Source organism: Lissotriton helveticus, chromosome 8 (assembly GCF_964261635.1).
Source record: "Lissotriton helveticus chromosome 8, aLisHel1.1, whole genome shotgun sequence".
Taxonomy (NCBI): domain Eukaryota; kingdom Metazoa; phylum Chordata; class Amphibia; order Caudata; family Salamandridae; genus Lissotriton; species Lissotriton helveticus.
Window position 1 is genome coordinate 59,035,256 of NC_136069.1, and position 12,545 is coordinate 59,047,800.

The following is a 12,545-nucleotide window of genomic DNA, read 5'->3' on the forward strand; positions in this document are numbered from 1 at the left end:
ACGTTCTGTTCTCCTGGCAGATGCACTGCTGTGATCGAGAGATTCCTGGCCAGGAGTCAGTGTCAAATTGCTTGCAATTCCAGGGACAGTGGGCTAGAGCATGCCCCACCTTGTTTGTTTGAGTGATACATGGTGGTTGTATTGTCCGTCTGTATTAGCATTGAATCGGACAAAATTGATGGATAGAATGCCTTGAAGGCTAGATGAACTGCCCACATTTCTAACATGCTTATAAGATAGGTTTGCTCTTTGCTCGACCACCTGCGGTGAGTCTGTATGCAACCCTTGTGCTCCCCCATCCTTGAAGAGAGGCATCCATGATCTGGGATTGTTTGGTAGAGGTTGATGGCAAGGGACACTCACTAGGAGATCTTCTGCCTGAGTCCACCCGACAATGGCCGTTTTTGCTGAGTTGGAAAGTAGAATTTGATCTTCCCAATGTCCTGAGGATTGGTCCCATTTGTCCTCCAGATCCTGCTGTAGCCATCTCATTCTCAATCTGGAGTTGGGGATGAGTAAAATGCAAGAGGTCATTGGCCCCAGTAGTGATGCCACTTGTTGTACTGATGGTTGATGCGCTTGAAGAAGGGTATTGCACTTCTGCTTCATTGATAAGTCTTTCTTTTTTTGCAGAGTTTTATATAGCGCAAACTAGACCCGAACCGAATCGGGTATCAGAGCGCTTTACATAGCACCAGTTACGTTACATAAGGACACACATTCATTTTAGGCACAGGGAGATTAAGTGATTTGCCAAGAATCACAGGAGGTTTTTGGAGTCGTTACCGAGACTCGAACCCAGATCCCCAGGTCCGAGGTTGAGTGCCCTAGACGTTAGGCCAACTCCTCTTCCTCCAAAGGAAACACTTTTGCTACGCTGGAATCTAGGGTGGCGCCCAGATAACGGAGAGTTCGAGTGGGCTGATGGACCGATTTTTCCATGTTCACATGAAGGCCCAAGCGGTGTAGCAGATTTAGGCAGATCCGATAGTGGTTTCTCACCATTTGGGGGGACAAACCCTGTAGGAAGGTGGATATCTGACTATGGTTACCCCAACTTGTTGCCTAGTGTTTTGCTGGTTTTTGACTTAGTTGGCCTGGGATCCTGCTATTCAGGACCCCAGGCTTCCTGCTCACTCTGTTAAAATGGACTCCATGTACCTTAGGTGCATTTACCAATTGGTACTGGGCCACCTTATCAGCCCCTGTACAGTATACCTTAGGTATCCAGGGCATAGGTGTACCCAGGGCCTACCAGGGGCTGAAGCATGTATTATGCCACCCCTGGCTGGCCATCTAAAATAGACACAACTGGCTGCAAGACAGCTGGGGCAAGGTGGTGTAATCTCCCTTTGCTGTAGATATAGTATACCTATATCTAACCCTAAAATTGACACATATATTCCTATCAGTCACTCCTATGGCAGGCCTTATCAATCCTGAAGGCAGAGTGCTTGGCATTATGTGAGATGGTGCTCTGGCATGAGCTGAGCCCGTTTGCAGCTTGCGGAACCAAGTCCTAATAGCTGTTCCATGATAACGCTATACCATATACTCTTAAGTGCATTATAATCCTCGCGGTTGAATGCTAACTCTGGTATAACATTATCAAAACATGTCGAGTAAGGTGTCATACGAAATGGAATACTACCCCCTCGCCAATTCTGGCGACGGGGGTAGCATTCCACCCTTCTAGAGGGACACAACAGGTATGTAACTGAGAACCCCGGTTAAAGTTAACTCGAGCCTTGGCATCACAAAATGGATGCCACCACCACAGACACAAGTCTGACCTCCTGCTGCTGGGAGTCCTTCCAGCAAGGGAGGCTTGGACAAAGGGTTTCCTGCCTTGGGAGGTGCTAGCACCACCCCAGATAGGATTTTGTGTATTGGGTAGGACAGGCCTGAAAGGAATGAGACATGCCCGGGGCACACAAGGTGTCCTGTGCATACACCGGTTCAAACCAATTGCTGGGGCATCCCTGCCCCAGCTCTGGCGCGAAACCGGACAAAGGATAGGGGGTGTAACCACCCCCCTTCCTGGTCCCACCCAGGGGAGGGACCTAGTCAGTAGTGCAGCCCCCTTTAGGAGAATAAAGGTAGGAGCTGGTCCCATTCCAAATTAGATTAATCCTGAACTGAAACTCTACAAGAAGAAACTCTGGACTTCGACTTTCTACACAGAAGACTGAAGAAATCTCCCTTGTGGGCAAGGAGTGTCCACCCTGCACAAGCAGGCACCATCAAGCGTCCAGCGGCTTCACTTTGTCGTCTTCCCTCGAGGATCCAGACTTCAGAGCCTGACGAGACCCGGACTCCCAGACCTCTCCGACCTCTACCTACATCTGCAGCACAGCTGAGATCCGTGGGTGCGACGAGACACGTGGGACCGGCCATCTTGAAAGAAGCTGCACTTCGCTTCCAGCACGACTTCTGAGGTAACCTCGACGAAGTGCTTTGGGGACTGAGAAGCCCCAGCCCCGAGCAGCTCCTGCACCGAAGATCAGCCCTCCAGCCTCCACGAGATCTGCGTGGGGCCCTTCTGCTTGCCTGCTGCTCGACGCGTTGTCTGGTCACTTGCCGGCTGGCTAGTGGCCTCCTAGACGACGATCCACGACAACTTCACTGCTGGTCTGGTTGCTCCAGACTGGCCCTTGCTCCCTTCCAAAACAGGAGCACCCTGGACCCTCCTGGTCCACTCCAGACGTCGTTTCCACTCACCGCGTGGGTTGCCTTCGCCAAGGCCTGTTGACGCCGAATCCGGATCCAACACCGCCGACAGCGAGAGCCTGCGTGGGACAGCTCGTGCCTCCATCCTGGTCGTCGAAGACACCTCCTGGTCCACGTGGCTGCAGAGACAAGCATCCACTCTTCACCTGATCGCGACGACAGCATCTGGTTCCTTCCTGGTTCCACACCGGTCACTGGCTAGTGACTTTGAACACTGTCCCCTCTGCTTTCAGGTCCTCTTCTTCACCGATCCACCCTTGGATCGCACCGGACATCTTCCTCCTGGTCGCCTGCAGCATCTTTTCTTCTAGGCTCCATAGACTTCAACGCGAGAACCAGACACACTTTGACCCCTATGCACCTGCAGCCCGTGGGTGAGGTAACGAGAGCATTTCGGTGCTCAAGGGTAGTTTAACTGTCCTAGTGTCCAGATCCACAGTCGTTTTAGTCCTAACTAGTCAGGATTGTCCGTACTCACCTTTAACTTGAACTGTACTGTCCATAGACGTTGTTACGCATCTCACGTGTGAGTTCACACTCTGCACACGCGTCCCGTGGGCCTCCTATTACTTACCTAAGGTGAAGATAGCGTAGTCCTAGCGAACCTCCAGCCTCTGGACAGCTCCATTCCTTCTATCGATTTCCTTATACCATTTACTTAGTATATGGTTTGTCATGCCCCTAGGGCACCATTGTAATTTTGTGCAACTTATCGTATTTTTCCTAAGAGATTGTCATGTGCTTAGCCCTCTGACCTCATAAAGAGTTCAGAGGTGTTTGTTATTAATAAATATATTGTTTATTTTCATAACAACCTGTGTGGTGTCCTTTCATCTGGTATTCAAGGGGTTATATGTGGTAAAACAGCTGGCTTCACATGCCAAAAGAGTTTAGCCTAAGACTGCTTTGTCCATGCTACCACTAGGATAGCTGGTCTATAAGGTTGACTTACAACCAATCACCATAAGGGTTGTTTGGACTGATACAAGGTGATCACTAGAACTAGTGAGCATCATATATCAGGCCAACTTCTCACACCCATGACCAATCCTGCTTTTGCGGGTGTCTGAGGGGGTGGCCATCTTAGGAGAACCTTGGAGGGGTCTGAGGAGGTGGTGGCAGCCGTCATAGGGGAACCTTGGAGCGAACGCAGGTGGTGGCGGCCATTTTAGGAGAACCCTGGGGCTTGAGGGTGTTCCATGGCACCACCTGTGTGTAACACACAACCATGATGACACCAGCTGACTGCTGCACAACACCTTACCTTTGACACTTCCTTATTCATCTCGTCCATGTCTCGCTCCTTTGCCGCCTCCTTTGTGGTGAGGTCCTTTTCCAACTTGGCAGCAGGCTCATATTTGTCTTGTCCAGCCTGCAGTGAAACAAAACACTCAAAAATTAAATATGCTGATACAATTAAAAGATAAGAAATGTAAACATTAAGCATAATGTTACATCTTACATTATTTGTATTTTATTTTTAGCATTGAAACATAGGCTCCAAGATCCCACTCTGCAGCCACTTTGAGAGGTAGGAGGTCAGAAAACGAGACCAAATGTGCACTCAGGACTAAATTACTGCGCAAAAAAATCTTCACTGCATGACATAATTATAGGTAGGATTCCCAGTGATGCCAGAAATCCACCATTGGTGGAAAAGAATGGCTCTCGCCCTGCCTTGGGACCTGCTGCTTCTGACATCGCTGCACGTGTTTGTGTGAAAAAGAGCAGTGCTCACTGGGCCGTGCGAAAAAATACAAAACGTCTGCCTGGGATGTGAGGAGCAATGAGAACCGTTACGATGCTAGCGAGGGTGGTATCTATGAACCGTAAATGACGAGATTAATAGGTGTACGCATTTTCGATACGCTACTTAGAAGGGTTCGTCTTATTTACAGGTTTCTTCATTTTTACCCTCTGGTTCCATTTTAGATACGGCATCCATTTTGTTTCTTGCCCTCACGTAGTCAGCGAACAGGCAAATGTCCGCCTCATGACCCTGTGATTCCCAAGACTGGGGGATGACACGGCAGAGACAGATGGCTCCGCAGCTGGGTAATCTTCCCACGTTGGCCTATTGTTTCAGCCTTGCATGCGCTCGGCTCGAATCCTTTGATCCTGGGATTGCGCTTCCGATATTACCTCCACACTCCTTCTTCTTCTGTTGTCTGACTTCCTTGCACCTGTTCCTGTCTCTTACTCTCGTCCTTTTACAACTAGAGTGGAATGTGCATAGCAGCAGGATAATGTGCTTTTACAGTTGGGAACCGACAAATGTTACTGTGATTATGTTCCGGGTTTCCGACACCATGAATGAAGCCCTTTTAAGTTTATTGTGGGAACTGAGTTGTAACCTTTTGTTCGTTACGTTATTGAATGCTGAAAATGTGTATAAAAGGAGCGATCCACATTTACAATTTGAAGCAGGCTCTTGGAACCTACACTCTGTTGTACTTCCCATGACTTTTGCCTCCCTGCAGTAATAAACGCTGATCTTTGACGCCGAAGGAAGTGTCCCGTGTCTCTGTCACTTGTGCGCCGAACAGGTATCCTACGAAGGTTTCAGGTGTTGTTCCCTGGCACCGCTGGTACTTAAAAGTCCAGTCCTTCAGTTGGCGCCCACGTGGGGCGACATCAGCGGTACCGGTCCAAATCCTGACGATTGCGAGGAACTTCGTGTGAAATCTCTGAGGAAAAGGTGCACCCCGCTTCATCGATCCTGTTGTCGAAATAAGTGGTCCAAAGATTTTTCCCGCGAAGATTCCCGCCTCCTGACGGCTGCAACGGATCGATGCTCTGACTGTCGACCTGTTTTGGTGCTTGGCGTAGTCCTTTGTATGGCGAGACGATAGACGGGCCTTCCTGGTGATGCCATCGAGCTCTCAGTTAAGTATTTGTGGGTTGCTCCCAGTCCTTAGTTGTTGGTGCTTAGTTGTTTGCATGGTTCCATTGCATTTGTGGTGCTTAGTTGTTGGTCCTTAGTTGTTATTTGACAGTTGCAATTGCCAAAAACCGAGGGTTTTGTCTTTCCCGAAGATTTAGTACTTTGGTAATCCTTGAAGTTTGATACTTGGTTAGTGTGCTTGATGCCTAGCCGTAGTGGTTTCATTGGTTTCTTCAAATGTTGCAACAAGGATTCCCGGTTGGAGGACTCGTGTCCGATACCTCCAGTTGGAACTCCGATATATGAGCTCTATAGTCGACATGGTGTGGGCCCTATTATATATAGTGACTATTGGGTCCGTTATACGAGAAAGGATGGTGTCCTTAGTTGGCCACCACACGGAAGTTTTGAAATGGAGATTTTAGATAATCTAGAAACTAAATTATTTAAGAAAAAAGCTAGGCCAGCTATGTTTGATTCCCTTCGGTTGTGGCGTAAAGAGGCCAAACAGAAAGAAATCAAACAACTTAAAAAGAATCGTAAAGAAGGTATCGTCCCGATAATGCAAGTTGTACAACAATGTCAGCGAGATAAAGAAGAAAAAGAAATAGAAGTTTCTACTAGACTACATCACATGAGAATAGACAAATGTTATCCGGTATTACCAACTAGTCTTGGTAAGACAGAAGAGGACTCGAAGGAGGATCCTCTGTTAGCATATTTGATGAAATCACCACCTCCTTATGCACAGGGTGCTACAGCCCCTGTAGTTCCTCTTGTAGTTCCTCTTGTAGTTCCTCCTGTAGTTCCTCCTGTAGTTCCTCCTGTAGTTCCAGCGGCTGCTGGTCAGCCTGTTGTTGGTCCTGCGTTTGTCCTACCACCTGGTCCTATTCCTACTGCTCCTTTGCCTGTACCTCCTCAGTCAATTGTTCCTGCTACCTCAGCCGTCCCGGCTACCTCTGCTGTCCCTACGTTCACTTCTAATGTAGTTGCTCCTGTTCTTTTTTCTCCTTCTGTTCGTAATCGTATCCCTAATACTGTCGCTACTCTTTACTCCCCACTTTCTGGATCGTTATTTCGACCCGATGTCTCTGAAACTCCTCAGAGGCGCAGTCAAATCCCTGGTGGAAGAGAGAGTGCCACGTTGGTAACTATGGCGCGTAGATGGATAAGACACCCTGTTAACTACCCGCCGCGCGTGGTCTTTGATACGTTTTCTCAGTTTAATGAGCCCACTCAGAGATTTGTGTTTGAAGAAATGTGTAACTTTTTGAGAGAAGAATGGTACAATGATGATTTAGATAATGTACCGCCCGATATGACTGAACTTCAGAGTCAATTTTCGAACGGCATGATTGTAGGTGGAGATGTACGACGTGCATTAGAGCGATTATTAGCCTTACGGTGCACAGTGTTTTCTCGAGTGTCGTTTGATGACGATTCCGATACTCAGAGAACGAACTCTGGTCAGTATCCTATGAGAGAGGTTCCGCCAGTATACATGCCAGGTGACCCGCAAGCTAATCCTGTGATTCTGCCATACTTTCAGAGAGTTTGGATACACCTCCCATGGAAGCGATCAGAAGTTTTGCAGGTGAAACAATCTTTACCTGATCCTCGCAAGAATCCGGCAGGTTATTATAAGGAGTTGTCTCAACTGGTAGACGCTACTATTATGAATCTTGCGGACATCGACATGCTGTTTGGCAATGTCGTACCACAACCGATTTGGGCGAAAATTCGCCAAGAGAATCATTTAGTTGAGTTAGGTGGTGACTGGGCTACACTAGTAGCGGCAGATGGACGACAAATTGGTGGGGCTAAGCCTGAGCAGTTAATTACGGATCTGCCTCAGAAAATTATTACACTTATGAAAACGCTCATGCCAGCGATGAAGGTAAATTGGGATAAATTAGCAGCTTGTAAGCAAAAGAAGGACGAGAGTGTCTCCGATTTCTTTACCAGATTCGAAGAGGCATTTGTCGATCATAGTGGTCAGGATATGGGCACCGAGGGAGGCCAACGGTTATTTGTTGATAAATTTGTATTGAATTTGTTGCCTGAACTATGCAACAAATTGAAAAATTCAGAAAGTGCTTGGGCGGTTTCAACTACTGCTCAAATATTAGCCACAGCTCAATACTATGAGAATAGGGAAAAGGAAGAAAGTGATCGTTCAGACAAGAAAACGAAGGAGCTTAAAACGAAGGTTTTGTTACAGCAAGCGTATACTCCGCGTTGAAATCAAAATGATTCTCAACAGCAATATCGACCACAATTACAATCTTCCAGGATGCAGTCACGATCTGACTTCTCCGACTTTAGATCTACGCTTGGGTATAATCAGTGTGCATATTGTAGAAGAGAGGGCCATATAAAATATGATTGTCCAGCTTTGCGTGACCGGCTTAACGGTGTGTCGGCACGAGGGGGTCGTGGTGGTCCTCAACAAGCACCCCGAGGTAGAGGCCGCGGTGCCCCTCAAAATCAAAATCATGAGCGCCCTCATACCCCATCAGACGCGAATAATTATTTTGACCAACGAAATGTGAGGTCCGATAAATCAGCACAGTATCATGTGGACGATTATTACGTCGAACATGAGATTGATGCAGGTAACCACTACTAGGACAGCCACCGACAGAGAGAGGGAGTAGTATCAGTTCCGGTTGATCAGAGTGGGCCTTACGTCGCAGTTGCTACATCTGGCGTAGTTGAGCCTTTTCTGTTAGACACTGGTGCGACGAAAAGTTCCATCATGCACTCGAAACTCCCTGGCGCACCTTTGTCCGGCTTAACAAATGTTTCCATTGGATTCTCTGGCGCCCCTGTTAGCAATCCTGTCTCTAGCCCTTTGTCCCTTACGATTGGTCCTCATGAGCTAGAGGCCCCATTGATTTTATCTACTGGTTGTGGTGAGAATCTTTTGGGCTTGGATTTGTTAAAACGGTTATATGCGACTTTGTACTGCTCTCCTGCGGGAGTGGAGCTTACATTAGGTCAGAGAGCGATCTCTCCTATGTACTTATCAATTGATAAGTTCCCACCGGAATTGAGTTCCCTTCCTGCGTCGTTATGGGCTACGGGTCCCAATGATGTAGGCTTATTGAACATCCCACCTTATGTGGTTCCGTTGAAATCGAACGTGCGTTTCCCACGTATACCACAGTATCGTATCTCTTTTGATGGTGAGCGAGCACTATTAGCGATCATTTATGACCTGATCGAAAAGGATGTCATTGAAGAAACTCGAGGCAATGTGTGTAATAGTCCTGTGTTACCGATTTTGAAACGCACAGATCCAACTAAACCTCCTGTGTACCGCTTTGTAATTGATTTACGAGAAGTAAATAAAATCGTGATTCCCCAGTTTCCTGTGGTGCCTGACATCACGGCTTTGTTGACCCTGATTCCGGCTTCTGCCTCCTGGTTCACGGTAATCGATCTAAAGAATGCTTTCTTTAGTATTCCGATCGCTGAGGAAAGCAGAGACCTATTCGGATTTTCACTGGGTGGTCGCAGTTTTAGATTTAAACTCGCACCACAGGGCTACTGTGAGAGTCCATCGATCTATAGCCAAGCACTTAAAAGTCAGCTTGATGCATTTGTGTTGCCGACAGGCGCAGCCTTAGTTCAATATGTTGACGACCTATTAGTGGCAGCTGATACAGAGGCTATTTGCAAAACCGCTACAGTATCATTGTTGCAGCACCTATGTGACTTACATCACAAGATGTCACCTTCTAAGCTACAATATTGTTGTCAAGAAGTAACCTACTTAAGTCACTTACTGTCAAAGGATGGGAGAAGGTTGACCCCAGAGAGAATTGCAGCGATTGCTCGAATGACTGTGCCAAAGACTCAGAGAGATGTACGTGCCTTTCTAGGTATTACGTCATACTGCAGACAATGGATTCCAAATTTTTCATTGTCGGCGAAACCATTGATAGCCCTTACGTGCAAGGATGTTTCATCTCCTTTGCCATGGACTGAAGAGTGTCAGAAAAGTTTTTCTGAATTGCGTGATGCGTTGTGTTCGGCTCCTGTGTTGGGTACTCCTGATTACAATAAGCCGTTCACATTTTATGTTCACGAGAGGGACGGTTGTGCGTTGAGTGTTCTGACACAACAATTTGGCGACAAACAGCGTCCATGCGCATATTTTTCTTCGACCTTAGACCCAGTAGCTAGAGCCTTGCCGAGTTGTTTGAGAGCAACAGCGGCAGCTGCGGCGTCCATTCGACAGTCCACAGGTCTGGTCATGGATAATATGCTCACGGTGATGGTCCCGCATGCAGTCGACACTCTCTTGAACCGAACGAAAACTCAACATTTGACGAGCGCAAGGTTGTCTGGATATGAGTTGACGTTATTGGCAAGTCACATACGGATAAAACGGTGTAATGTGTTGAATCCAGCAACGTTGTTGCCGATCAAAATGGAATTAAGCGATGTAACACCACATGATTGCTATTTGAGAACTGAAGAGGAGACGAAGGGTCGTATTGACCTGAAAAACACTCCATTGGTAGATCCCGATGGTACCTTGTATGTGGATGGTTCATGTTTTAAGTTACCAAATGGTGATGTGACGACTGCGTATGCTGTAGTAACATTGAGTACGGTTGTGGAATCTGCGAGATTGAGTCAGAATTCGGCCCAAGCGGCTGAGTTGATCGCCTTGACGAGAGCGTGTGTGTTATCCAGAGGGAAGCGGGTGAATGTGTTTACAGACAGCCAGTATGCTTTTGGTGTGGCGCATAGTTTTGGTCGATTGTGGAGAGAAAGAGGATTTTTGACGTCGCATGGTACGAAGATTCAGCACGGACAGCTTGTGAATGACCTTTTGGACGCACTTACATTGCCTAAAGAGGTGGCAATAATCAAATGTAGTGCGCATCGGAAGGTGACAGATGATGTTGGTCGCGGTAATGCGTTTGCGGATGAGATTGCGAAGGAGACGGCTAGAGATCTGACAAATCGAATGTACGTTGCGAATTCAGTAAGATGGCCAGCGGAGACTAGTATGTGTGAGGACACAGTTGAGCGTGTGAAGAAGATACAGGATGAAGCTACTGAGATGGAAAAGACTCAGTGGAAAGAAAGTACGGGAAAGTTAGACGAGAATGGATGTTGGGTTGATTTCTCGGAAAAGCAGAGATGGATGTTACCAGATGCATACGTGCTTGCTGTTGTTACTATGGCTCATGGTACATCACACATTAATACGAAAGGCATATGTAAGTTGCTGTCGCCCGTATGGAAGAATGATGGAATTATTAAATGTGCGGAGAGAGTGGTTAAGAATTGCATGGTATGTTTGATGTATAATCCTGGCAAGGGCACCCCCACTCCATGTGGTCATTTTGCTCCTCCCACATGTCCCTTTGAAATTATTCAGTTAGACTTTATCCACATGGAGAGATGCAATAATTTAAAGTTCGTCTTGGTTGTAGTTTGTGCGTTCTCCAGATGGATTGAGGCTTACCCCCTAAAGGATAATACTGCCCTGTCCACAGCAAAGGTTCTACTCAAAGAGTATTTCCCCAGGTATGGAATGCCGCGGATTGTGTGGTCAGATAACGGAAGTGAGTTTGTGGGAAGTGTAATGAAGAGTGTATGTCGTGGTCTTGGCCTAAATCAGAAGTTTCATAGTGCTAACCACCCTCAGTCTGCGGGTTTAGTGGAAAGATATAATGGCACTCTGAAACTGAAACTTGCCAAAATCCAGGCAACGACTGGTCTATCATGGCCCGACGCTTTGCCTTTAGCTCTCTTATCGACCAGAGCGACTGTGCACTCTCGAGTAGGGCTCAGCCCATATGAGATTGTGTTCGGCCGTCCTGCGAACATTTCGGGAGTTCCGAGGCCTAAAGAATTTGACAGACTTGAATATCCAATGTTAATTGACTATCTCTATGATCTGACTGCTAAATTGAGTTTGATTCATCAACAGGTCTTTGAGGCTCTACCGACACAAACAGAGGGTCCTGGTCATCGGCTCCAACCAGGTGATTGGGTTCTTACCCGCAACTTTGGACGAAAACGAAATCTTGAGCCAAGGTTCGTGGGACCTTACCAGGTGTTGCTGGCAACGAGGACTGCGGTTCGGCTGGAAGGGAGAAAACATTGGGTGCATGCCACCCACACCAAGAAAATTCCGCTCCCATTGCCAGCAGATAGTTGGATCAGAAAAGGATTCGGCTCGTCTGAAACTTACGTCCCTCTAAATTACGTACCGTTTAGTGACGCGCAGCTTGTAGGAGATAACACAGTAAGACCCGACACCCCTGTTGAACCATCCGAAGTTAACCCTCTTTCAACAACATTGGAGAATTCAAGTTCTGAACAATTGCGTGGACAATCGAACACTCCTTTGCCGTCTGATCCACTGTTTGAAGCGCAGACTCGCCCCGGAAGAAGTCGATACTTTCTTCGACCGCGCTAACAGACTAATAAATTATTTTTTTATTTTTTCGAATCTACATCACCTCTATTGTTGTCATAAAAATTGTGGACATTACATATATATATATATATATTGTGTACCTTTTTCCTTACAGCTAGGAGGCGTATATTGAATTCAATGAACTCTTGATTAAAAACCTTTTCATCTGGGTTAACCGTAGGGCCGTGTGGGTACTTCCTCCTGTTTAGCAGGTATCTGACACTAGGTCGATTACTTTTGTCGATTTCTGGGAACTCCTGGGGATTGATAATCGCTACTCAGAACAAAGTGCGTCAAGAACGTCACGGACGGTTTTTAGAAGATGGAGTCTTCTAAGCTGTTGGAAATTGAGAAAATGGTGGTGCAAAGATCCAAACTGCACAAGACATTTCGAAAAAAATGTTTTTTGTTACAGGTTTTTATGTTGTTCCTAACTGTTTCTATGCTGCTGGTGGGTGGAGTATATTTTGGTTTTCAATCATT

At 46.9% G+C, this 12,545-nt stretch overlaps 1 protein-coding gene across 8 annotated transcripts in view; it reads right to left on the reverse strand.

The window, feature by feature from the left end:
• The window catches only part of LOC144772352 (sodium/potassium-transporting ATPase subunit alpha-1-like), a 3,188,308-nt gene that overhangs the window by 2,443,884 nt on the left and 731,879 nt on the right, over positions 1-12,545 (reverse strand). For all 8 annotated transcript variants that reach the window (XM_078656610.1, XM_078656616.1, XM_078656614.1 and 5 more), the window contains one exon: positions 3,995-4,102. In XM_078656610.1, coding sequence (XP_078512736.1) covers positions 3,995-4,102 — 108 coding nt within the window. The remainder of the gene's footprint in view (positions 1-3,994; positions 4,103-12,545) is intronic.